The 27,903-nt window shown below is 47.7% G+C and overlaps 1 protein-coding gene across 3 annotated transcripts; it reads left to right on the forward strand.

Annotated features, from left to right (window-relative positions):
- Positions 1-1,545: 1,545 nt before the first annotated feature.
- LOC116335327 (diacylglycerol kinase delta) lies at positions 1,546-27,742 on the forward strand. 3 transcript variants are annotated; one of them, XM_039622664.1, is made up of 31 exons: positions 1,546-1,711; positions 7,221-7,331; positions 7,414-7,494; positions 10,777-10,881; positions 10,959-11,091; positions 11,448-11,554; positions 11,642-11,767; positions 11,855-11,957; positions 12,810-12,972; positions 13,065-13,173; positions 13,248-13,387; positions 13,483-13,567; positions 14,105-14,199; positions 14,283-14,382; positions 16,354-16,681; positions 17,400-17,561; positions 17,635-17,763; positions 17,886-17,961; positions 18,078-18,188; positions 18,265-18,361; positions 18,690-18,797; positions 19,048-19,161; positions 19,242-19,376; positions 19,456-19,616; positions 19,886-19,997; positions 20,082-20,174; positions 20,352-20,471; positions 21,982-22,099; positions 22,221-22,351; positions 24,118-24,217; positions 26,547-27,742. In XM_039622664.1, the coding sequence occupies exons 1-30, from the start codon at positions 1,574-1,576 to the stop codon at positions 24,205-24,207; spliced, it is 3,681 nt and encodes a 1,226-aa protein (XP_039478598.1). In that variant the 5' UTR covers positions 1,546-1,573; the 3' UTR covers positions 24,208-24,217; positions 26,547-27,742. The 3 variants fall into 3 exon arrangements, with proteins under 3 accessions (XP_039478598.1, XP_039478599.1, XP_039478600.1); XM_039622665.1 differs by lacking the exon at positions 1,546-1,711 and adding an exon at positions 6,996-7,014; XM_039622666.1 differs by lacking the exons at positions 1,546-1,711; positions 7,221-7,331; positions 7,414-7,494 and adding an exon at positions 8,504-8,590.
- The last annotated feature ends 161 nt before the right edge of the window (positions 27,743-27,903 follow it).

Here is a 27,903-nt window from a genome sequence, read left to right on the forward strand (position 1 = left end):
GGCTTCAAAGGAACACGACAGTGTTTGGAAGAGTTTATTATCCGAGATGAGTTTGTGACAGAATGACTCAAATTCAGCGTGAATTTGAATTTCATTCGGAAAAATAATAAACGTCTCTACAGGAGACGAGCTGATAGGGTTAAGAGTGTAGAGGAGTTTAGATTTTAGGGTTATGAACGGAGCCTTAAACTATGATGGCTGAGCTCTTTTGTCAGACACAGAAATTAGGAGGTATTGACTTTCTCTACCATGATATTCTCAAAGTGCCCACAAAGCTGTCAAAGTTCCACCAACAAGCTCTCCTGTACTGGAGCTTACTATACAAGCATGAGTTCACAACACATAATACACTCAAGTGAAACTAAGGATACATTGGTACTAACAGAAAATCACAGTTTTTGGATACCTGGGAGCAAAAAGCACCATGGTCCGTGACTCACTTCATGGACAATACAGGTATGAAGATCGTCCCGGTACCCTTTAACACAATGGTTCAACAGATTGTGAGATATTCTAACCTTGTTGTAGAAGTGAGACCGAGAACTGTTGAAGGTATCCAGCGAGAGAGGGAAGACAAAAATCGATTAATAAAAAACCTTTTGTCAACAAAACGCTAGCCTGGCAAACTGAAAAGGAAATATGTTATTTTCAGTGGAGATTAGGAGGCCAACAAATACGACATCGATGAATTTAAACTTGTGAACGAGTTTTCTCAGTTTTCACACGTTAGGCTGAACTGGAAGACGTTTCTGTGGATTCCTTGAAGATGACACTGAGACTGTGGAAAATATTTTATTACAGCCTAACTTAGTCTGTGAGTTTGGACCAATTCTCAAAGTTGGCTTTGTTCTAAAACATTTCTATGTTCTGTTTATGATGTGGACTAAAACTGGAGTATTAATGAAAGACAAAAATCTGGACTGAATAATGTGATTATTTTAGCAACAGTCCGAGCCCCACTTCTGTGCGTGGAAGGATCGGCTCAAAGTATTTTCCAGATCTGGACACAAAAGCCCTGAAATGTATTTCCTTACTGGACTCAAAGATGCTCAAACCCCTCTTTTATTTTATGATTATTTAGTTTTCCTCTTCTTTCATATCATTTATATGTTTTTTTTCTCTATTCCTTTGCTACTGACTCAACACCACTGTATGGCTGTTTTCTGTGTTTGAGCCAAAGGCTTGAACTTTGTTTGGTTTGGAAATTCGGCCTAAGAAATAAAATAAAAAACGACTCAGTTCACCTAAGAGTACACCTGAGTCTCTGGCGTGTGGGAGCGAGCTCGCCCTCGCAGATTTAGTGAAAAGTGATTTAGTGAAAAGGTTAGGTGTAACCCACCTAACCTTTTCAGGTAAGAGGCGGGGATGCTGTGGGTCACACAGGCCTGTCGGAGCTCGGTGGACCATCAAACCCTCTCCGCTGAGTTCAGGCTGTTTTCACGCCAGCGGATAACTCGTGTTATTGTAATGTCACCGAGTGACCACCAGGGGTCGGCTCCGCTGTGCTGCCCGGTCTCTGCCGCTGGGGGGCGGTGCTTCCCCTAGCGTTAGACACCGGGGGTCTGATGGCAGGATGGCGGAGGCAGGGGGACCGGAGTCCGCCGCGGCCCGGTGCCCGGACGAGTCATCGGACAGTGAGCCGGAACAGGAGCCCGGAACTCCGCAGAAACTCATCCGAAAAGTGTCGACGTCCGGCCAGATCCGCAGCAAGGTACGTGTGCTAACATCCGGGGCTCCTGGCGCATAGCCGGCGGTCAGCGGCGGCACTCATTCAGCGGCGCAGGGCCACACGCAGCCCGAGGGCACGGCGCTGTCCACCGGCTCACCGGCCCGCAGAACTCCCTGTAAAAATCTGACTCTTTAAAAGCCGGTCCCTCTTTCTAGCGGTAAGCAGCCGGTTTATTGTTAGAGTGAGACATGTTCGGACCAGACATCGACCGTCGGATACTCCGGCGCGCAGAGAACATGATGTGTGTCGTTCATAGAGCCGGTTTCAGCGCCGCTCTGACGTCTCTTTCCCGGACAGCCGTCCTCCACTGGCCGCTGCGGGCGGCGCTATCTTTGCCTTTAAAACACAAGTGTGAGTTGTGGCCTGGATGCTGGTAACGCCGAACTGAAGACCGGACGCGTTTGCACTTCAAACCGGTGTACTGTCTTTGGCCCGTGCTCCCGTAGTCCAAAGATTGGTGTCACTTTAAATCTGACGGATTTTAAACGGAGTTCGGAGCCCAGGCTTCAGCGTCCCTGGGAAAACTGTGCTTTTTGGGGTAAGCGCCACAGCTCTTAGACCATCTCTCCCGGTAAACCACATAACGGGAAACGCTGTAGTCAGATACCGAGTTTCAGGAGATGACCGGGTGTAAACAGGGAATCTGACTGGTCCGGTTTTTTCACCATCTGTGAAGCTTCAGTTAAACCTAATTAGGGCAGAAACGGCATAAAGTCAGCGGAGACGCCGGTAAAACTCACGGAAACAACAGAGAAACGTCGCGAGTTCAAACCGGTAACACACACCGGTAACTGGGCGAGCTCACTCCTGATAACGGAAAGATTTGGGCCCGCGGTGAGACATCGGTGTTTCCTACCGCTGGTGGCCTAGAGGCGCATGCTGCTGCGGGGTGGACAGAGGGGGCTGAGGCGGCGCTACGTTAGCTTTAGCTCTGTGACACATAACGGTCCCATCACGGTCGACACGTAACGGCCGGTTTTCCGGTAAAATCAGCTGGAACTTAACTGCGATAGAGAAGAGCGGGAACTCAACCCGGCACCGCTGATCAGTACGTGACAGATTACACTTTTATTGATTATTGATCGTTTTTCATACTGCTGCCTTTACGGGCAGGCTAAAACCTCGGAAATGTGGACATCGTGTTGTCAGACGATCTTAAAGCAGCTCCATTAGGAAACAGTTTAAAAAACAAACAAACAAACAAACCCGGATTCCTGAAAGCTCACTGTGAGGCGCTTCCTTCGACCTACAGAGCTGACCAAAGACAGGTTCTGGTTTTCAGGGCAGTAAGCATCAGTGATGAGCAGGACACAGGTGAGTGAGGTGCAGGTGTATGAGGCGTGGTTCCTGCTACAGAGGGGCCTCCGGTGACGTAATCCCACTCACAGAGAGCGGTGTAAACTGGTCTCTGAGTGCACTGAGAGAGAGAGCTGTGCAGGAAGTAAAGCAGCCAAAGTCAGAGGGAGTTAATGAGCATGTTTATCAAACGTGAAGCGTAGTTTGATCTTCTTTTGCTGCTGGTTCAGTCAGTTTTGGTCAGAGTGACGAAACCTGCAGCTTCAGAATCTGTGAGCAGTCGACTTTCAGCCCCGACGGCGTGTCTGTGGACGATCCACGCTCTGTGGTTACTGTTTTTACCTGCTCTTTAATCGTTTGAGCTGTTTGCCGAAATAGTTTTGTGAGCTTGAACCTGAGATTCTGATGTTTCTGATAAAATATTTATATGTAAAACTCATTCAGGATTTAATGAATCAAAGACGCTTTATTCAAACTCAAATCGATTTTTTTAAACCCAGCCCTGGTTCGAACACGTGAAGGCCTGAAAGCAAACGCAGTCTTTACAATTAGTCTTGTGTACCTTGATGTGCAGAAACATAATGCACTTTGACCCCTGAAGTGACTTTTTGTTAAAATAAGTTCTTGCAAAATCCAAAAGTGATTGAATCTGAATCCAACATGAGCAGAGAGCACAAACATGCTGAGGCTGTGTGAGTGCAGTGACAGACTCACAAACTCATGCGCACACTTATGTCTGCAGTTTGTTACATACAAACACAATGACAGCAGCAGTGCTGCGTGTGTGTGCACAGACACAGTTTAGTCTTGCTATACAATATTTGAAATTTAACAAAACAAAACATTTTCAGTAATATTTGTGACGTTTGTTTGTTTTGTACTACTTGAGCGCTAAAGTGTCCTCCAATGAGATGACAGTGCCAGCAGTGGCCCACAGCTCGTTTCAGTTTGAGAGCCCTGATCCATGGTCTGCTGTGCTCGGGTAACAATGGCTGTATCCCAATTCAGTGTCTGCAGCCTTAACGGTCCTCAAGACTTCTGCTAAATGGGTCAAACTGGGCAGAAAGTCTACAAACACATAACATCCTTATAGAATATGATGTAACACTATAGATCAACTTACCTCAGAATATATAAAGCATATAAACAATTACAGCAATATGATGCAACAAACACAGCAGTGCTACTAATCCAAAATACTCAAAGCTTCATAGAACTGAAACAAACATTTATTTTTAGCTCCATTCTGCTGCTGATACATACTTTAGGTTTCTGAATATTAAACTTGTTGCTGCCTTTCATAGTGTGTAACTTGAAGGCCCTGAGTACTTTCTCCCACACTGAAAACACTGGGATGATAACATTATTTGAACATTACCTAATAAGACTGATTCAGGACAGACAATTAGTTATGTTAAACTTTCCTAGCAGTCCTTCACAAACAGGGAACAGTCTGTCTATTCTCTCCATCTGTCAGCTGCTGCTGGCTCTTCCTCCTCCTCTTCCTCACACACTGCTGAGTTTGTCCTGGTGGATCATCAGGGGTGCAAAGCCTCACAGATGATGTGCAGCAGTGGGTCCCTCAGTCTGTCCTCACTCTGGACACTTGCAGTCGTCACACATGGAAATCAAATGTGTGATAAGCTGCAGGATTCAAACACAAGTGTAACTTATAAATACATGTTCATACTTTTATTCCACAATCAGAGAGAAGAAACAGAGAGAGAGTGCAGGACAGACAGACAGGTGACAGTCTCAGGTGTACACACTGCTACAAAACAGCACAAGAGAAGGAGGATTTAGTGTTTGTGTTATTACGAGTGCTAAACAAGAAGAGTTCCCAGATGGTCCAGTGGACACATGTGTGACTCCTGTGATTAAAGCATCTTTCTTTCAGCTTAACGAGTGAACCGTCAGCTCGTTCAAACACACGTTAAAGTCCGTTTGGCTCGACACCACCGAACAGAGGCAGCAATATAACATAGCTAACATTAACAGTGCAGTGAATCCTGCTTGTGCCGTCATATTCAGGACTGCAAACCGAGCAGCATCACTGACTTTCAGCTTGTTGTGTTTGTGGATATATGACTGACTTTAATTATCCATAAAATCATCACATTCTCTGTGAGATTAAGGTCGACTATTGAACGGCGTATATTTTAAAGTCAAGGCTTAAAACCAAGTTAGTACAAACATCACTAATGTCACATAACTCTGCCGACATGTGGCCAACAGTAATGTTTAATTGTTCCTCGTTATTAAACATTTGCACATAAATAAGTGACATAATATTCAGTACTTACTTTGTAAAAGTTTACTCTTTGGCCACTCCGCTTCTGCCGTCTGCGGCAAAATTATCCACACCCACCGCCGCGCTATGAAGTCTGGGATATTCTATTTCTATTCTTTATAAAACAAGAGATGCTTTGAATAAGAACTGCCTTTATTTATTGTATACTTCCCTTTGTTTGCCTTATATGACCTATTGTGCAGAAATTTGGGGGAACACATACAAAACATATTTGGATTCAATATTTAAATTGCAAAAAAGAGCTATTAGAATAATAAATAAAGTTGGATATAGGGAGTCCACCAACCAGTTTTTTGTAGGATCATCTATGTTAAAATTCATGGACATTATATATTCTAAAACTTTAGAAATGATATTTCGAGTGATGAAAAAGAATGTTCCAATTTGTATTTTAAGTATGTTTCAACTAAGAGGTGGAAAATACGATTTGAGGGGGTCTTATGTGTTTGAAATACCTAAAGTGAGAACCAATGTTAAGTATAGATGTGTGTCAGTTTGGGGAGTGAGATTATGGACTGGACTTAATGATGAACTGAAGATGTGTTTTTCTTTGTCATTTTTCAGGAAGATTTTAAAAATTTGTATCATACAGGGTTATAGAAATTTGGTTTGATGAATAACTTTGTGTTGATTTAATTTATTGATTTATCATTGATTTCTTTTCAAACTGTTATGTAACTTATTTATCAATGCTATTTATTTTCTTGGTTAAGGATTTGATTATTCCTATGGGGGTAAGTGATAGGATAATTATAAGCCACAAGGCTTCAGCCTATTCCTTTTTCTGTTACTGTTTGATTGAGTACTTTTATGTAAAATTATAATCTGTTGTTGTTGTTGTTGACCGAAAATAAATTTTATTTCATATTTCATGTTGGGCCACGAAGTCTACACCGCCACATCCTTAAAATTCAGGGAAATGAAGGACGCATTTCAGGCTGCATTTCGAGCGGCCTTCAAATTGGGACAGCCTTCGTCGCGTCGCTGTGACATAATCGGCCTTAAAATACGGCCTTTAAGGCTGCAGACCCTGAATTGGGATACAGCCAATGAAAGCACTATATCATGCTGAACTCTGATTGGCTGCAGAGACTCCAGGAAGAACTGCAATGGTTCTGGAGGAGGATCAGTTTCAGTTTTCAGTTTTATTTGTCATATGCAACTTAGCCCAGGGTTAACATTACAATGAAATGTGTTTGACAAGCAGAAGACAGTCACTCAGCAGAATGCTACAGTAGAAAAGAAAATAATAAAAAATAAATAAAAAAAATAGTAAAGAGCAAAATATTAATAAGATGTAGTAAAACAAAAAAAGAGATTTTCAGTTCACTGACTAAATATATATATGTAAATATATGTACACACTAGTGATTAAATAAATAAAATCTTAAATAGGAATGTGACGGGGGGGGGGCGCGGGGGGGCAGATGGGATATTGCAGGATCAAATCTCTTTAAACCCTGAAAATGAGAGAAAATTAGAATAATGTCAATAATAATTGTGACAGACATACAAGAGGGAGGTTTTTTAACTTTTCAAAATAAAAGCATGGAAACGAGGAGATAAATCACAGGTTTAATGCCTCTGCTCTTGCAGTGGTTATGTGAAGTCTGGAATTTCCCACAGCCCCCGAAGGCAGCACAGGCGTTCTATTGAGAGTATGGGACAAAGATGGAGAGTGAGTCATGTGGGACATTGACAGGAAGCCGCACTCCACTGTTTCCTGCTGTCCCATGCCTCAGCAGCCAGAAACATTCAGACACTTCCAACTTTATTTAAAGCTGTGCAGCTTTACACAAGATTTACACACTTTCAGCTTGAGCAAGAAGAAAGCCAGAAGAGGCGTAGTCTGTGCTCACAGGTGTGTGTGTGTGTGTGTTTCAGACGGTGCTGAAGGAGGGGAACCTGCTGAAACAGACGAGCTCGTTCCAGCGCTGGAAGCAGCGATACTTCAAGCTGAGAGGGAGGACGCTGTACTACGCTCAGACCGCCAAGGTGAGCCCCGCCCCACTGCTCAGGTGCTGGGCTGTGTTCTCAGGACACACGTGTGAGCATGACCCTCTCTGTGTGTCTGCAGTCCATCATCTTTGACGAAGTCGACCTGACGGACGCCAGCGTGGCCGAGTCCAGCACCAAAAACGTCAACAACAGCTTCACCGTGAGTCTTAAACTTGCAGCAGCACGGCCAGGTTCATCCGCCGCTGAAAATAGTCCCCACACGGGCCGCTGTTCCTGCTCTGTGTGGTTACACTACAGGAAGTGACCTCAGGATAGATTCCTGTTTAATTCACACTCTGTCTTTCTAATCAGCTGATCAGTAACTGGAGGCAGGCGTGGCTGAGTTACATCTTTCACTCATCGTGTGTGTGTGTGTGTCTCTGTGTGTGTGTCTGTCTGTGTGTCTGGTGTGTGTGTGTGTGTGTTTGTGTCTGTGTGTGTCTGTGTGTGTCTGTGTGTGTTGCTGGCGTCCATTAAAAACCTGATTTTGTGTGTGTGTGTGTGTGTGTGTGTGTGTGTTGTGTCTCTGTGTGTGTTTGTGTCTGTGTGTGTGTGTGTGTGTGTGTGTGTGTTTTCAGCAGAAACATATTTGTTCTAATTTATTTATTTATTTCTATTTTTCTGTTTTTAACATTTTTCACAGATTTTTTTTCTTATAAATTTTGAAATGTGTTGAATAATCTTCAGTTTTTCTTGTGTTTCTAACTGAATCCATTTCGTGTGTTTCGTGCTGTTGTTGCTTTGATGCTCGGAGCTGTTTGTGCTCATCAGAGTTTCTGTTTTAGTCACACAACGGACTCAAACAGGAAGAGAGCGTCTTATTTTGGCGAGTGAAGTCATTTCCTGTAATTGAGGCCTTTGAAGTTTGTTTAAAGAGCCTGTGTGTGTGTGTGTGTCTGTGTGTCTGTGTGTTTGTGTCTGTGTGTGTGTGTGTGTGTGTGTGTTTGTGTCTGTGTGTGTGTGTTTGTGTGTGTGTGTGTGTGTGTGTGTGTGTGTGTGTGTGTGGTCGGTATAATAACAGTCTGTGTGCTAAAAATACACAGTCACATGAACACAGCTGACACACACACACACACTCCTCCTTCTTGCTGGTTGGATTGGCTGGGGGTGGGGGGTTGGCATGACGACAGTAGGCGTGAGTCATAGAAAAGGAAGTAGGCGGGGCCGGTGCAGGGAGAAATAGTCAGAGTGAGGCAGAGACGACAGCAGACCAGAACCAGGATCAGGACTCTGAGCCGGACTTTCATCAGGACGCGGTAAGTCAGCTATTGGTCAGAAGGTCATGATGTCACCGACAGCTGACCAGCTTCACGTTTCCTGACTCACCGCTGCGTCAGATCCTTCCCGCTGTTATTAGTGACGTCTCTCCTCCGGGCCTTCACGCATGTTTTGCTCTGAGCCTCAGCAACGCTGACCCAAGTGGGCCGGGCGGTCTCCGTCAGCGCTCGCCGTTAGTCAGATGGTGGAAGCAGAGCGATGCCGCTTAGGGCGATCGTGGCTCAAGAGTTGGGAGTTCGTCTTATAATCGGAAGGTTGCCGGTTCAAGCCCCGGCTCCGACAGTCTCGGTCGTTGTGTCCTTGGGCAAGACACTTCACCCGTTGCCTACTGGTGGTGGTCAGAGGGCCAGGTGGCGCCAGTGTCCGGCAGCCTCGCCTCTGTCAGTGCACCCCAGGGTGGCTGTGGCTACAATGTAGCTTGCCATCACCAGTGTGTGAATGGGTGGATGACTGGTTGTGTAAAGCACTTTGGGGTCCTTAGGGACTAAGTAAAGCACTATACAGGCGAGGCTGCCGGACACTGGCGCCACCGGGCCCTCTGACCACCACCAGGCCATTTACCATTTAATCGAGCTTTCGTTTTGTCGACAAAATATCTCATCTTAAATGCTTCCTTTGCCCATGTGCCCTGATCACACAAAGGAGGATTATTGTGAACTGTGGCTCATGCACAGCCGCTCTGGTGGCTTCGGTGGGGGAGGGGCAGGAAACACTGCTGCCTCTGTTTGTGCTCACAGAGGTCAATTGTGTGCGATGGCATGATGTCACTTCCTGTCTGTGATGCTCGTTTGCCAACAGCAGCTGTGCAGACCGAGGCTGAGCGGCTCCACGCATCTGCAGGAACGACTTAACGCAAAATTAAAACAAAATACAAAATAACGCTGCGGCTCCTCATATGTAATCTGCAGGCTTCCCAACGCCAGCCAATCACAAGAAAGTTGTCTTACAGGGGGAGGAGCCTAGAATAATTGTAACAGTTCTAGATGTTCTGCGGCCTTTCCTCACGAAAGCTGTCACAGCTGCAGCCCAACCCGGGCCAGATCTCACACAGAGTGTTTCTGTCTGTGTGGACTCATCCCACAGTGTCAAAGTCCAGTCGGCAGCTGGTGGTCCCGCGCTCCGTGCTCGCTCTTCCTGTTCGTCGGGTTTACGTGACCACTGACGGCTGATTCTGGGATTCCTCCTCTCCATCTGGCACCACGCTGCGAGCTCTCCTGACCAATCAGGTGTCAGCAGACCGGGCGAGGAAGTCTGCTCCTAGATATCCAGACGTCCTGCGATGCTCTCTGTGTGACGGCCGAGCCTGTGGTGCAGATTCTGTGGTTGGGTCCTGAAACAAGGCTTTGTTGGGATGTGACTGAGCTCTGACACGGAATCCTGATCATTCCCAGAGTGTTCGGACTGAGCCTCGTGTGCTTTTATTCCCAGACACGCAGAGTCTGGGAATAAAAGTTAAGGAAACTCTGCAACAGCAGGAGCAAAACTGATCCAGTCAGGATGTAGCCTCTCATCAGACCCTGCAGCAGTCTGAGCGCGTTTCCCAGCATGCACCACACCTGCGACACAACCTGAGGAGGAGCAGAGTTACAGAGGCACCAGGAAACTGTGTGTGTGTGTGTGTGTGTGTGTGTGTGTGTGTGTGTGTGTGTGTGTGTGTGTGTGTGTGTGTGTGTGTGTGTGTGAGAGAGGCACTGTGTGTGTGTGTGTGTGTGTGTGTGAGAGAGAGCACTGCATACCTGATAAGGCTTTCTTCGTTGGGTCTATTTCTGTCATTGTGGGAACAGAAGCTTCATTGTAGAGTAGCTGATCATGAGGTCACACACACACACACACACACACACACACACACACACACACACACACACACACACACACACACACACACACACACACAGTCACACACACACACACACACACACACACACACACACACACACACAGACACACACACACACACACACAGTCACACACACACACACACACACACACACACACAGTCACACACACAGAGTTATGAGGGCAGCTGCTCTTCAAGCTTCCAGCTGTGTCCTCATGATTTGACATCTTATTAATTAAAGTTTGAAGTGTGACATCCGAAACTCCTACATCTGACTGTGAACTGTGAATGCACCGTGATGTACGCACCTGTGTACCTGTGTTTCAGGTGATCACGCCCTGTCGGCGCCTCATCCTTTGTGCAGACAACAGGAAAGAGATGGAGGAGTGGATGACAGCGCTGCGCAGCATCCAGAACAGACAGAACTATGAGGTCAGTCCCGTCCCCACCATCCCAGTATACAGAGACTGGTCTCTGTGCAGCCCGCTCACTGTGTGTGTGTGTCCCAGTCCACCCAGTACAGCATGGACCACTTCAGTGGGATGCACAACTGGTACGCCTGCTCCCACGCCAGACCCACGTACTGCAATGTGTGCAGGGAGGCTCTGTCAGGGGTCACGTCACATGGCCTCTCCTGTGAAGGTACACAAGTGCACACACACATACACACACGGTGCAGAGCAAAGAGCGGTTATTGTGGCAGTGAGGAGTGCTGTTTGTGAGCAGCAGCCTGTTCCTGATCAGCAAACTTGGAGCTCAGTGTGCTCCACCCACCTCCACCTGTGTACACGTGCAGTTGCAGTAAGGGCTGAAGTCAGCATGCAGGCAGACTGCATCCTTCAGATAAAAGCTTTGTTACAGTCCAATAAAGGAAAGCTGTGAGGATGAATGCTATCAGCAGACAGCTCCAGCTCAGGGGCTGTGCTCTGCAGTTTGTAGCTGAGCTGCAGGATAATTTGACCTGTGTGTGTGTGTGTGTGTGTGTGTGTTTGTTTCAGTGTGTAAATTTAAGGCTCATAAACGGTGTGCAGTCAGAGCCACCAACAACTGTAAGTGGACAACGCTGGCTTCTATCGGGAAGGACATCATTGAGGATGAGGACGGGGTGAGACACACAGCACAGATGTCCTGTCTTCCTGTCTCTTCTGAGTCAGGGAACGCCTCACCTCTGACCTCTGACCTCTGTGCTCAGGTGTCAATGCCTCATCAGTGGTTGGAGGGAAACCTGCCGGTGTCAGCCAAGTGCACCGTGTGTGATAAAACGTGCGGCAGTGTGTTGCGGCTGCAGGACTGGAGGTGTCTGTGGTGTAAAGCAATGGTGAGAGACACACACACACACACACACACACACACACACGTCAGAGGTCAGATGTCAGATGTGTCAACAGGTGAGCTGTCTCCACAGGTGCACTCCAGCTGTAAGGAGCAGCTGTCCTCCAAGTGTCCCCTCGGTCAGTGCAAAGTGTCCGTCATCCCTCCGACGGCGCTCAACAGCATCGACTCAGACGGTGAGTGTGCTTCTGTCAGTCTGAGCCCCCCGCTGCCCCCCGCAGGCCAAACACACTCACTGCAGATCTGCTCACACAGCTGTCATCCCCACCATCACCATCATCATTATAAACACTAACATTACCACCATCACCATCCCAGCCTCACGCTGATGGACCCTGCAGGTTTCCTTCTTATGTCCCCTGATGTCAGTAACACACACAGTGAAGCCTCTGCATTGCAACATGATCGCACAGTCAATGTTCTCCTGAATGATGGGTGCGGCCACATCTCCGTCTCTGTACCTGTACGTCTGTGCTGGAGCTTCATTAAAATGGCGGTAAAAACGGACACATCAGAGAACTAAACACAGCTTTATTCATCCCACAAGAAAGAACATCTCGAAACTGCGATTAAAGACAATAAAGATGAGAGTGAGCTCAGTAAACAGGAATGCAGCCGGCAGGTTCATCCACACCATGAACGTGTCTCCTCACAGAGAAACGTTGAGCTCTGTGCCATAAACTTTGAAGATGTCAGAATGCCGACTCTTCCCCCACAAAGACGACCTTTGACACCAGTACAAACCATAAAAGTTGTGGTCTGACAACCGTTTAAAAAGCTCGCCACCCTCACTGGTCTCTGCAGCAGACCCACTCATTTTGTTCTGTGCAGGCTGAAATAAGACAGCAAAGGGCCTCAGCGGCGGCGGTTACAGAGGTTTTAATGTGTGATGGTGTGTCAGCAGCACCAGAGCCAGCACCGCCCACGTCTGTCTGCAGGAGGTCGACACAAACCAGCGCCCCACTAACCCACAGCAGACCAACAGCTGATGTGTGTGTGTGTGTGTGTGTGTGTGTGTGTGTGTGCAGGTTTCTGGAAGGCGTCGTGTCCTCCGTCCTGCACCAGTCCTCTGTTGGTCTTCGTTAACTCTAAAAGTGGAGACAATCAGGGCGTGAAGTTCCTGCGGCGCTTCAAGCAGCTGCTGAATCCGGCGCAGGTGTTTGACCTGATGAATGGAGGGCCTCACCTGGGGTGCGACGCACACAGACGCACACAGACAAAAACACAGTAACACACAGTATGTTTGACATGAAAGTTCACACCTCTGTGCGTGTGTGTGTCAGTCTGCGGCTGTTCCAGAAGTTCGATACCTTCAGGATCCTGGTGTGTGGAGGAGATGGCAGCGTTGGCTGGGTGCTGTCTGAGATCGATATGCTCACACTGCACAAACAGGTACGAGCTCGCAGGTTAACTCGTGCTCTGCCTCCCGCCGTGCTCACCGCTGACCGTGTGACTCTGTGTTTCAGTGTCAGCTCGGCGTTCTTCCTCTGGGGACCGGGAACGACCTTGCCCGGGTTCTGGGCTGGGGTTCGGCCTGCGACGATGACACCCAACTCCCTCAAATTCTGGAGAAACTGGAGAGAGCCAGCACCAAGATGCTCGACAGGTGACCAGTTATCTGATGTCACACGAGGGTGGGGACGGCCTACGGGTCCGGGCTGTAGCTCAGATAAACCGCGCCTTTCTGTCTTCCTGTTCCAGGTGGAGCATCATGGTCTATGAGACTAAGTTTCCACGGCAACACTCTGCATCCACTGTCACCGAGGACTGCAGCGATGACTCTGAGGTGAGACCTCAGCACTGCTCTGATGAAGAATGGGTGTGGCCAATCTCATTAACCTCTGCATTGGTCGTGTGTGGGTTTTGGGTGTCTGTGGGTGTGTCTGTGATTCTTTCCTCTGGTGGAACAAACCAAAGCCGCTCATTTACAAAGAGTATAAAAGTATTCAGAGGCTTAGCATGGTTGGATGAGGCTTTATGAGCAAACTGCCTTTTTCTGGTTTGTGCCAGTTGTCCAGCTTTGGCAGGTTTTAATATTAGTTAATCAGATCATCATCAATAAGACAATAGTCAATAACCGGGGCAGCAGTGATGACAGAGCTGCATTGTTACCTAGCAACCTAATGATGAGTAACTCGATATGTTTCCGTGATTGTGGCTGAGCTTGTGCTGAACGTGAGCAAAGAGGGGCGGAGTCAATCCAATGGCTGCTCTGACGCTGACAGAAGACACCGTGATTTTATTTTGAAAGTGTCGTGCTGCTGAATCAGGAGGAACAACGAACAGACTCCTCTGACTCAAGTGTTTCCATCCTCTAATCCAGGTCCAGCACATTCTCACCTATGAGGACTCAGTGGCTGCTCACCTGTCCAAGATCCTGACCTCTGACCAGCACTCGGTGGTTATCTCCTCGGCCAAGTACGCCCACCCACCTGCGCAGCCATCTCTGTCGTGTCCCGGGTGTGTTTGAGTAACGGTGGTGTTTGTGTGGTTCATTGCAGAGTTCTTTGTGAGACAGTGAAGGACTTTGTGGCCCGGGTTGGCAAAGCTTACGAGAAGAACACGGAGAGTTCGGAGGAGTCGGAGGCCATGGCCAAGAAGGTACCACGACTGAAAAGCCACGAGTCATGATTCTTCAGTCATGACTCGTGTCTGTGGCTGTGTCCCAATCCAGCGACCGCACGCTTCAGAGTACGCGCAGTTCGCGTACTAGGAAGTACAAGAAGTGCGAAAGTGCGAGGCGTGTGAAATGGGACGGTCTAGCCTTCGTCACGCTGCTCAGGTTGCCTAGCAACCATGATACTAACCGCGAGAAACGTTTCATACAGCATTTTTTGACAGAAATGAAGGAGAAAATCTTTTGTTCATTTGTTTGTTTGTTTCTACATGAGCTTTGATTAGTTGAGCATCTGAGGCTGAGACCACAGGACTGTAAAACATGATAGTTGGGTTTCATTCCTGTACTGAAGTCATTTTAAGATTAGTTAGTAAATAACAATTAGCTCATGTTGTTCATGAGACTAAAATCATCTCACTTTGCTAATGTAAATATAATATGGCCAATATTATAGTTATCATATTAATCATTATTAGTTATCACAGCAGTGAGTTTGAACTCTGTGTCAAATACTGAGCTTCAGTAAAGATTCAAGTTGCATTTATTTATATTTCCTATCACCTTAAATCTTCACTCAAAGACACTCAAGTATCTCTGACAGTGTATATACAGATGTATTATATATAAGAGACAAATATTGTTCCTTCAGTATGCTGGCATTACTAAATTTGGCCCAAAGCTTACATATATGTGTAAAAAGAAAATGTACGAGCTGTGATAACTGTTTCTGATAGAATGAAGATCAGACTGATATATGAAATATTCCTTTATTGGGTGAGAAAATCAGACCATGTCATAACTGCTTTAAGTCATACAGAATAGATATCAGAGCCTTAAACAGGCTGACTTCTGCTAAATGGGTCAAACTGGGCAGAAAGTCTACAAACACATAACATCCTTATAGAATATGATGTAACACTATAGATCAACTTACCTCAGAATATATAAAGCATATAAACAATTACAGCAATATGATGCAACAAACACAGCAGTGCTACTAATCCTGAAAATACTCAAAGCTTCATAGAACTGAAACAAACATTTGCCTTTTTTTAGCTCCATTCTGCAGTACTTTCTCCCACACTGAAAACACTGCTGATACATACTTTAGGTTTCTGAATATTAAACTTGTTGCTGCCTCTTCATGCTGTGTGTAACTTGAAGGTGCCTGAGTACTTTCTCCCACACTGAAAACACTGGGATGATCACATTATTTGAACATTACCTAATAAGACTGATTCAGGACAGACAATTAGTTATGTTAAACTTTCCTAGCAGTCCTTCACAAACAGGGAACAGTCTGTCAGTCTAACATTAACAGTGCAGTGGATCCTGCTTGTGCCGTCATATTCAGGACTGCAAACCGAGCAGCATCACTGACTTTCAGCTTGTTGTGTTTGTGGATATATGACTGACTTTAATTATCCATAAAATCATCACATTCTCTGTGAGATTAAGGTCGACTATTGAACGGCGTATATTTTAAAATCAAGGCTTTAAAACCAAGTTAGTACAAACGTCACTAATGTCACATAACTCTGCCGACATGTGGCCAACAGTAATGTTTTAATGTTCTTAGTTATTAAACATTTGCACATAAATGAGTGACATAATATTCAGTACTTACTTTTAAAAGTTCACTCTTCGGCCGCCCTGCTTCAGCCATCCGCCGTTTTTTGTCGGCAAAATTATCCACACCCACCGCCGCGCTATGAATTGTGGGATATATGGGGCCACGAAGCGTGCACCGGACCACACTTCAAATTTGGGGAAATCGACGGCGCATTTGGTGACCGCATTTGGAGTACACTTCGGATTGGGACAGCCGTCATCGCATCGCTGTGACGTAATCGGTCTCAAAATGCGTACTCCGAAGCGTGCGGTCGCTGGATTGGGCCACAGCCTCCGTTTGACGACTCGAGTCTGTGTTTGATGACTTGTGTTTTCTGTCTCAGTGCGGTGTGCTGAAGGAGAAGTTGGACTCCCTGCTGAAGACTCTGAATGAGGAGTCTCAGGCGTCCTCCGTGCTCCCTCCAGCTCCTCCCCCAACCATTGCTGAGGAGCAGGAGGAGGTCGAGGTGGGACTTGTGCTGCCTCCTCTTCATCTTCCTCCTCCTCCTCACTTTCTGCCCAGTTCCACCTGCTCTTCACGCCCCACCCCTTCCACCTCCTCCTCCTCCTCTGTGGTAGCAGCTGCCATTTTTAAACCTCGAGAGCAGCTGATGCTGAGAGCCAACAGTCTGAAGAAGGCCATCCGGCAGATCATCGAGCACACGGAGAAAGGTGAGCCCGTCATGGTCAGGACTCACCTGAACAGGTGTGGTGGTTTCACAGAGGTGCTGTTCAGATACAGCTCAGTGATGTCAAATCTCTATGAGGCTGTGGATACTCAGCTACAGTCAGTACAGCTGCCCCTTAGGAGGCTTCCACAGGCTGGCCTATCAGAGGAAAGCAGGCGTTTGGGGAGGAGGGCTTTAAAGAGTGATAACAGGTTTATTTCAGATGATGGATCGAGGGGCTGTATGACATGCAATTAAAGGGAAAAATGAGATTTTCTGTCCTTCTGAAAAATTTGGGTAAAAGCTCATCAGTTCCTCCCACAGGTTGAAGCTGGGCTAAGTTACAGAAATGAGAAACGCACTGATCCAGGATCAGATCTCAATGTCTGCTGCTGCAGAACAGCTCGGCCTCAGGTTTGTTGTTAGACTCTGTCCACAGACAGACCGCAGCTACAGAACACACCATCTGTGATGGTTAACCATGTTGCTCCAGATTCAGGAAACCGGGCCAGGAAGCTTGATGAGTTGGGTCACTTTAGAAATCAGTAAATGACCAGCTCTGATAATTTTATCAGTGTAATGTGAGGGGACTGCTGATGTTTGGGTCAGGTTTGTACAGCAGGCCCAGAGTCCCTGTATTTACAGCACAGGGACGAGATTTACAGGCTAAACCCAGAAGAAGAACGTGGTGCGAACGAGCTGAGCTGCTTCTGTGTTTGCAGCGGTGGATGAGCAGAACGCTCAGACTCAGCAGCAGCAGGTCTTCTCTCTGAGCCGGGCCGAGGAGGAGGGGCTGGTGGAGGAGGACGAGGAGGAGGACACCGAGGAGGACAAGACGTCCCTGCACTCGTCCTACAGCTCCAAGCATCGCGGCGCTCGCAGAGGTCAGAGACATCCAAAGCGTGCTTTCCTCACGGGACGGCCGCCACACACTCACGCTTTGTTTTCTGTCTTCAGTCAGTAAGACGCCCTGTGAGAAGCTCATCAGCAAAGGCGGCCTACCGCTGGGCAGCTCCGCATCACTTCCTGTCCAGACAGGAAGCCGGGACAACATGCCTATGCTCAACACAAAGATCCTGTATCCAGGTAACAGGCCAGCAGGTCTGACTCCTTAAAGTGTGTATTTATGATGCCAGTAGTGATGCCTGTGTGTGTGTGTGTGTGTGTGTGTGTGTGTGTGTGTGTGTGTGTGTGTGTGTGTGTTGCAGGCTCTCTGTCCAGCAGCTCCGTCATCAGCCGATTGTTGGTCAACGCCGACCCATTCAGCTGCGACCCCGACAACATGTGAGGCTCCATGACTGCATCATAAGGTCCTTGCCACGTCCACACATGCTCTCATTAACCCTGCTGTGTGTGTGTGTGTGTGTGTGTGTGTGTGTGTGTGTGTGTGTGTGTGTCAGGGACTGCTACACTGAGAAGTGTGTCATGAACAACTACTTCGGTATCGGACTGGACGCCAAAATCTCTCTGGACTTCAACAACAAACGAGATGAGCATCCAGAGAAGTGCAGGTAGGAGCGAGCACGGTGACGGCGGCATGGTGAGCTCAGAGAGCGCTAACTGACTCAGATGTGTCCTGATCTGCAGGAGTCGCACCAAGAACATGATGTGGTACGGAGTGTTAGGAACCAAGGAGCTGCTGCACAGAACCTACAAGAACCTCGAGCAGAGAGTCCTCCTGGAGGTGAGAGCAGAACCAGGAAGTCCCTCACGCTCTGCTGCCTCCTCAGTAAACTCACACTGACCTTCATGACGTCATGAATGTCTTCAGGGTCTTTGAGGCCGAGTTCAGTTTTCTTCACAGTATTTTTTATAAATGGACGTAGTTAAAACACCCTGCAGCCGGCTGGGAGGGGCACGAAGGGGCACGACAACTTCCTGCTTCCTCTTAGGTCCTCAGAGCAGAAACACACCTGCTCTGTGAACCACCTGACCTGTCACTCCACTTCTTACCGTGTTCCTGTAGTGACATTAGCTGGTAACACGCGTGACACTGTGTGTGTGTGTTTCAGTGCGATGGTCGGCCAATCCCTCTGCCCAGTCTGCAGGGAATCGCTGTGCTGAACATCCCGAGCTACGCAGGTGGGACCAACTTCTGGGGAGGAACCAAAGAGGATGATGTAAGACCTCCACCTCCTCCACCTGTCTGTCTGTACTCGTGTGAACATGTTGATGCTGAAAATTGTTTAAAAAGTACTTAAGAAGTAATACATTACTGTAGTACTGAACGTTTCATGTGCCCACACGTCTCATGTGAAGGTCGGCATTTCCGTAGCTGCGGTCGTTGTGAGCGCCCGCTGTGGAACAGGAAGTTGTCTGGTGGTTACTAGTAGTTGAGCGGCGATGACTCGCCCTGTATGTTTCTGTCAGACCTTCACAGCTCCATCCTTCGATGATAAGATCCTGGAGGTGGTGGCCGTTTTTGGCAGCATGCAGATGGCCGTGTCCCGAGTCATCAACTTGCAGCATCACCGCATCGCTCAGGTACCCACCTACCCACCTACCTACCTACCTGTCCAATCCACCCACCTACTTGTCTGTAACTGTCACCCCCTCCCTCTCAGTGTCGGACTGTGAAGATCACAATCCTGGGCGATGAGGGTGTCCCGGTTCAGGTGGACGGGGAAGCATGGATCCAGCCTCCGGGGTACATAAAGATCATCCATAAGAACCGGACCCAGACCCTGACCCGAGACCGAGTAAGTGCAGCAGCTCTGGGTTCTTCTGGGAGTCCCGATCCGGCCCGGCGGAGGTTTTCAGCTCATGTCTGTGTTTCAGGCGTTTGAGAACACCCTGAAGTCCTGGGAGGACAAACAGAAGTGCGAGTTTCCCCGGGCGCCACCTCAGCCACCGCTGTCCTCCCAGCCTGAGATCGTCTCCGAGGAAGAGGCGACGCTCATAAGCGAGTTCGGTCAGGCAGCTGGAGTGCTCATCCACAGGTGAGACCCACCCAGTATTCCCCACTGCTCCCAGAATCAATGTTTTTACTTTTGATAACATAGTCCATGTAGTGAAACGACGTGGCGGTGTCACAGTGGTTAGAACCGTTGCCTCACAGCAGGAACTGGTTTGAATCCTTTGGTAGGACCTGTCGTCCTACCGCAACTCAATAAACAGATGGATTTGGTCTGATTCTGTGGAAAAACAACCTCAGGGTCGACCTCTGTGTTCCTGTTGTGAGTACCTGAATGTGTTTGTGGCGTTTCAGCATCCGTGAGGTCGCTCAGTCTCACCACAGCATGGAACAGGAACTGGCTCACGCTGTCAACGCCAGTTCAAAGGCCATGGACGTAGTCTACGCCGACTCCAAGAGCTCCAGGGTACGACAGCTGCTCTTACCTTTTCTGTCGTTCACGTAAGTTCTTGAGCCTTCAGCTGTGTTAAGTATCACTGTTTGTCTGCAGGCTCTGAGCTGCAGCGTGGTCATTCAGATGGTCAGCAACGTCAAAGCTTTGGTCAGTGAGACTGAACTTCTCCTGTCTGGAAAGATGTCCATGGTAACTACTTTGGTCCTTCACTTTATCCCAGAATGTTAGAAACCTTAGGCTTTATCTTTATCTGTTACACAGCAATGCAGTGTTTACTCTGATTGTTCATGGGTAACCACACCAAAAAAACAAAAAAAAGCCTGGTCCTAGTGGTCCAGTCCTAACATTGTGTGTCTGTCTGTGCAGCAGCTGGATCCTCCTCAGCAGGAACAACTGAATGCAGCTCTGAGTTCTGTGGCTCAGCAGCTCCCCCGCCTGGCTGATGTTCCCTGGTTGTGTCCAGTTATTGACCCATCAGACCATGAGGTAATTCAGTTCAGTTTTATTTACACAGCGCCAAATCACAACAACAGTCGCCTCAAGGTGCTTTATATTGTAAGGTAGACCCTACAATAATACATACAGAGAAAAACCCAACAATCATATGACCCCCTATGAGCAAGCACTTTGGCGACAGTGGGAAGGAAAAACTCCCTTTTAACAGGAAGAAACCTCCGGCAGAACCAGGCTCAGGGAGGGGCGGGGCCATCTGCTGTGATTGGTTGGGGTGAGAGAAGGAAGACAGGATAAAGTCATGCTGTGGAAGAGAGACAGAGATTAATAACAGATATGATTCAATGCAGAGAGGTCTATTAGCACATAGTGAGTGAAGAAGAAACACCCAGTGCATCACCTAACCAAACCACCTCGGGGTGTTTAGCGGGTGGGAATATGAAAAGCACCAACCCAGGACTAGGGATGGGTATTGATAAGATTTTCACGATTCTGATTCCATTTTTGATTCTGTTTAACGATTCGATTCTCTTATCGATTCTCTTTAAAAAAGGAGAACACTTATGTCGATTAGCTTAGAACTTTGTTTTATATCTTCTCTTTGAACAAGATAGAAATTTAGGAGTAACATGGCCTTACAAACCCAACAGTGAGATCTTAAGAGATCCACAGCCTACGGCTCTTCAATGGGGTGTCACAGGGTCCCCAGGAAAAAAAAATGTAAATGTAAAACAATAAAATAAATATTCTTCTGTAGCAATAACAAAGTATAACATAAATTATTCTGTAGCAATTACACAAGAATATCCAGTAATGTCCCTGCCTACAATTAAACACATTCACTTACTGAAAATCGGGGGCATCTGCTGTGGCAAATGGGTGCAAGCCTTTGACCACAAACTTAGTCACTGCTCGGTGACATTCGTCTATCCTGGCCTGAAAGGAGACGCTACCGGTAGACTGCAGCGAGAACTGCCAGCCAGACTCTGTCTGTCTCATCATGGTCACCTAAATGCACAGTAATGGCAGGTTTTGTAATAAGGCAGGTCGCGCTAACATAATATGCACTGTTAGCTGATTATTTACCTGCTGCATTAACGGAAGAGGACGTGCAAACGTTACCGCTGCTGCTGGGTTGAGATTCACGAGTCCGGAGCGGAATTAAAAACACGACATTCATTTAAGGTCATCGTGTGTTTTGTGAGCAAATGCTTTTGCATATTCGTAGTGTTTCCTCCTTTAAATGAAATATCTACTTTGTAAGTATTGCAAGTTGCCCTGTTGTCATCCGTTCCAGTATAACCAAACTTGAGCGTTTGAGCCGCTTAGGCGCCCTGCCAGGTAAATGACGCTCCGCAACGCGGTGACGTCATTCGGGGCGACTGGAATCGATAAGGGAATCATTTGTAAAAATGGCAAACAATTCCAATTAATTGAAACAGTGGGAACCGGTTCTCAACAAGAACCGGGTTTCGATACCCATCCCTACCCAGGAAGCGTGAACACATTTAATGGCAAACATCTCTGCCTGCCTGTCTCTCAGGGTCCACTGACAGATTTTCCAAAGCGCAGTCGGAGCGCCAAGTTCCGCCTCGTCCCAAAGTTCAAGAAGGAGAAGAACAACAAGAACAAAGAAACATGCGCCACGTTCTCTCTGCCAGGTAACATCTGTCTCTCTCTGTGGGATTAAATTCACCGAGGATGCTATAGTCATGGCATTTTATTAAATCACTGTTGGTGGTGTTTTCTGTCTGTCTGAACCACTTCCTGTTGATGTCTCAGTTCACCAGTGGGGGACAGAAGAGGTGGGGGCATGGCTGGACTTTTTGTGTCTCACTGAGTATAAAGACATCTTTATTGGACACGACGTCCGCGGAGCTGAGCTCATCCACCTGGAGAGGAGGGACCTAAAGGTACGGCGCTAGGTCACCGCTAACTGCTGATAGGTGTAGGTTGATGTGGCATGGATAGATGGATGGTGGAGATGCGATGGGTGGATGGTGGATGGTGATGGTGGAGATGTGATGGGTGGATGGTGGTGATGTGATGGATGGATGGTGGAGATGTGATGGATGGATGGTGGTGATGTGGTGGGTGGATGGTGGAGATGCGATGGGTGGTGGTGATGTGATGGATGGATGATGGTGATATGATGGATGGATGGTGGAGATGTGATGGATGGATGGTGGTGATGTGGTGGGTGGATGGTGGAGATGCGATGGGTGGTGCTGATGTGATGGATGGGTGGTGGTGATGTGATGGATGGGTGGTGGTGATGTGATGGATGGATGGTGGAGATGTGATGGATGGGTGGTGGTGATGTGATGGATGGATGGTGATGTGATGTGGTGGGTGGATGGTGGAGATGCGATGGGTGGTGCTGATGTGATGGATGGGTGGTGCTGATGTGATGGATGGGTGGTGCTGATGTGATGGATGGATGGTGGAGATGTGATGGGTGGATGGTGGTGATGTGATGGATGGTGGTGGAGATGTGGTGGATGGTGGTGGAGATGTGATGGGTGGATGGTGGAGATGTGATGGGTAGATGGTGGAGATGTGATGGGTGGATGGTGGAGATGTGATGGGTGGTGGTGGAGATGTGATGGGTGGATGGTGGAGATGTGATGGGTGGATGGTGGTGGTGATGGGTGGATGGTGGTGATGTGATGGATGGTGGTGGAGATGTGGTGGATGGTGGTGGAGATGTGATGGGTGGATGGTGGAGATGTGATGGGTGGTGGTGGAGATGTGATGGGTGGATGGTGGAGATGTGATGGGTAGATGGTGGAGATGTGATGGATGGATGGTGGAGATGTGATGGGTGGATGGTGGAGATGTGGTGGATGGTGGTGGAGATGTGATGGGTGGATGGTGGAGATGTGATGGATGGATGGTGGAGATGTGATGGGTGGATGGTGGAGATGTGATGGATGGTGGTGGAGATGTGATGGGTGGATGGTGGAGATGTGATGGGTGGTGGTGGAGATGTGATGGGTGGATGGTGGAGATGTGATGGGTAGATGGTGGAGATGTGATGGATGGATGGTGGAGATGTGATGGGTGGATGGTGGAGATGTGGTGGATGGTGGTGGAGATGTGATGGGTGGATGGTGGAGATGTGATGGGTGGTGGTGGAGATGTGATGGGTAGATGGTGGAGATGTTATGGGTAGATGGTGGAGATGTGATGGATGGATGGTGGAGATGTGATGGGTGGATGGTGGAGATGTGATGGATGGTGGTGGAGATGTGATGGGTGGATGGTGGAGGAGATGTGATGGGTGGATGGTGGAGATGTGATGGGTGGATGGTGGTGATGTGATGGATGGATGGTGGTGATGTGATGGATGGATGGTGGTGATGTGATGGGTGGATGGTGGAGATGTGATGGGTGGTGGTGGAGATGTGATGGGTGGATGGTGGAGATGTGATGGGTGGTGGTGGAGATGTGATGGGTGGATGGTGGAGATGTGATGGGTGGTGGTGGAGATGTGATGGGTGGATGGTGGAGATGTGATGGATGATGGTGGAGATGTGATGGGTAGATGGTGGAGATGTGATGGATGGATGGTGGAGATGTGATGGGTGGATGGTGGAGATGTGATGGATGGTGGTGGAGGTTGGCTGACAGAGGGAAGTGCCTGCCCAGCCTCGCTGACCTCCTCTGGTGTGTGCAGGACCTCGGTGTGACGAAGGTGGGCCACATGAAGAGGATCCTGCAGGGCATCAGAGAGCTGAACAGGAACAGCAGTGCCAGCGAGGCCTAACTGCTGCCAGGTGACTGCTGCTTTAAATGAACAACCTGATGTTCTGGCTAATGTTAGCTTGGCGCTAACAGACTCTGTGTTGTCTTTGTCACATGGTAAAAGTGTCTGATTCGTCCCAAGTCTCAGGACTGACTGATCCAACTTTATCAGCTAATGTTAGGAACCAACCCAGACAGCAGCGTCTATCATCGACTTTGCCATTACAGAGAACATAGTCAGTAAATCATGCTGTGTGTGTTGTGTAGCTGGTGCTAGCTCTGATGTAGGGTAGGTGTGTGTCTTTGTCATAGGGAAGGGGTCGTTTCTCCGTCGTAGTGCTGCTCTGCCTACGTTCCACCTCTCTGTGCATGACCCCCACAGTGGACAGTTAAGTGCCATTGCCATTGGCAGTGCCAATGTGGCTTTCTCGCCGGGTGAGTGTAGCTTACCTGCTTGGAGATGATGACTGGTGTGGCTGGATAGTGCAGTGAAAAACCAGGGGCCCGTTCTTCGTACCTCGCTTACTACATCCAAGATCAAATCATCGCGCTAACTTTGAGCTCGCTAATCCGGTTCTCCGAACACACCTGTTGTTGACGATTAGTATAGCTGGATGAAGTAATCTGAGATCACTGGGTGGCTTAAAAGGGGCTACGCATCGATAGTAGAAACATTGATCGGCGACCCTGTGATTGGTCGGCGAAGATGTCGAAGGAGTGCACTCAGTATTTCACGGCAGCAGAGCAAGAACTCTTGATTGAGGGATATCAGGAGTTTCAGAGTTTAATTAAAGCGCAGGGGAACACTGCAAAGGCTGCAAAAGCAAGGGAGAGGGCTGGCAGAAAGTTGCTGACAAATTAAACTCGTAAGTGATCCATGATATTACATTATATCATGTGATATTATATTATACCACATTATATTATATTACATCATATCCTCTTTCACATTAGAGCCACAACAGGACCCACTAGAACATGGGAAAAAGTAAAAGTGAAATATAAGAATATTCTACAGAATGGTAATATTTATCACTTATATTGCTTTTAGTCTATGACAAGAGACCCTGGAATAATCTGTTTGTTTGTTTATAACAGCAACCAAGAAAAGGGCAGAGCAAATAAAGACAGGTGGTGGTCCTGCACCCCTCGTCACACCCCTTTTTGTACTGTGACATTTATTGACATTGTGGGTTTTTTGTGTGTAGTTTGACATAACACTCCATCACTTTTACCTGTTCCCATGCAAGGGGTGACTGAAGCATGCACAGTAAGTCGGGAGTAAGTATATACAGTACAGTAAGTATATATATATATATAGAGAGAGAGAGAGAGAGAGAGGAAGAAAGTAAATAATACCCTCACGGGAGAATCGATATCTCTCTATGAGCACACCGTCGCGCTGAGCTAAAGGATCCTGTCTATCCCGCAATATACGCTAAATTCTGTAAACTCTCCTTATCAATCTTGCAGCGTACAAACGGACAGGACATGGCTGCGACAGACTTCCCAAATCCACCTTCGCTTTTATAGCCGTGGTCTCTCATCTTGATTGCACGTAGTAATTTACTATTACTACTCTAAAATATGAATTACATCTGACATGATCTACTACATGTAATAGAATGATTAATAGTACATTTCCCTTTTTTCGGAAATGACCTGTATGTATCTGTATGAAATCAATAACAGAATCAAATACTGCATTATCTTTAGTTACATTGATAATATTTATTTATGGTAAAACAGTGGCGAAATATCGCTCTTGCTTTCGTATAACTGCAGCGGACATACCTGAGTGGCTGCGATCTAATCCTGTTTACATAAAGTAAGCCTGCTCCCGAGCAGGTTTACGCTTACGGATCTGTTGCTATGACAGCAAGTCCCAGATGAGCTTCGGAGAACCGAACGATCCAAGATCACGCGAAATCGTCAACATTCAAATCCGGCTAACTTACTTAGCGAGGTACGAAGAACGGGCCCCTGGACACAGTGATAAGACATGAAGTACTGAAACCCGTCATACATGGAGCTAGGAATGCAGGGATCATTTTTTCAACACTGAACATGTTTGTAGCAGCCTACACGCTGAATTTTATAATGTAACTGTAGGTATAGGTGTAGATGGGCCACCACCCATGGGGCGAATGTTTGAGGTCAACACATTGCTGTGCCGTCTGGGAAACATCAGCACGTTTCTGCAGCGCAGCTAACTCACAGCTACTTGCTAATGCTATCTCAGGAACATTAGCACAAGCTGAAAAGCTAACATTAGCTTGATGAACACTGTGGTCTTCACTGACTCTGAGCTCTGTTTGCAGGTTTCACTGACTGTTTTTCTTTTTTCTTTTTGTTGTCCAGCAACAGCTGCCTGCTCTCCTGTTTACCTGTGCTGCTATTCACGACCTCACCTGCCTGACCTCTGACCCTGGCCCAGCGCCTCAGCCTACAGACGCAGGTCCAGGACTCGCTGTGATTGGACTTGGATCGGTCTGTGCTGGTTTTCAGTAACCTCACTGAACCCAGACACCCAGGATTTTAGGAGAAACCACCAATTACATGACCTCACAGTGCCTTGTCACCCCACCCACCAGCCAGTCAGCAGGAGGTCAAGGAGGGCGGGGTTTATCATTCAGGACGTTTGTGTTCCTGCAGACTGTTGAAATGTTCAGGAAACACAGAAAGAGCGTTCAGCAGCTCGTGACCATCTGTGTCACGTTTCAGGAGGTCAGAGAAGCTCCCAACCTGATTTCACTGCCGGAGGAGGAGCCAGAACAGGTGGAGCCAGAACATCACTGTAGGTTTGAGTGTCTGAGCATCAGAACGTGAAGACTCTCATCACAAGCCGTGTCAGTCGCTGTCCGAGGTGTATCTCCGCTTTGAAACTCGTCAGTGACCCAGGTCCAGTCTGCAGGACTGAGGTGCCCACCTGTGAGCCGGCAGCAGACCAATCACAGCGTCCTCTGGTCTCTGACACGTTTAACCCTTTAATGACTTTACTTCAGGCTGCTGAGCAGGAACTCTGTGACTTCATCAGAAAAGTGTGGACACCTGAGGGGGAAGGGGCTGCGTTACCCGGGTAACAGCAACTGTAGCAGGTCAGATATTTATGTCTTGTATGAAGTGATCTGTGGAGTCCAGGAAGTATCCTTAAGAAGCGTCGTGATGAGGAGATGCTGGAGGAGGGGTCATGTGCCCTTCAGGCCTGCGTTTGTGTGGATTCTTCTTCTGTGGTTTTAGAGAAGCCTTAAGCTCTGCCTCTCTGGGGGCGCAGCATCATGTTTCATATCGTTCTTATCTGTCCCGCGTGCTTATTTTAACACAAACTTATCAGACATGACAGGACCTCCTGCCTGCAGACACTCACCTCAGCCCTGTGACATCACAGGAGTCTGGTGTTTACCTGAATCCAAACGAGCCTTAAACGTACCCTCGGCCCTGCCGTTTCAGCTGGACGCTGCCCCACCACTGCGATCTGATGATGTCAGCTGCTGTAAATATTTTGTTGAGAAGCGCAGACGTGTCGGGTTAATAAAGCAGCTCTGTGTCTGTCTGTAGTCCTGCTGTCTGTCTCTCTGTCACAAACACAGCTCCAGGTTCAAAGTTACAAACTCAGCGGAGTTTTGTTTCTGTCAAAGGTGATGCGAGACAAGACGCCAACACAAGGCCTGAGGACAGGACGTGTGTGTGTGAGGAGAGGTGAAACGACAGTTTGAAT

This window comes from Oreochromis aureus, linkage group 14, assembly GCF_013358895.1.
Source record: "Oreochromis aureus strain Israel breed Guangdong linkage group 14, ZZ_aureus, whole genome shotgun sequence".
Classification (NCBI taxonomy): domain Eukaryota; kingdom Metazoa; phylum Chordata; class Actinopteri; order Cichliformes; family Cichlidae; genus Oreochromis; species Oreochromis aureus.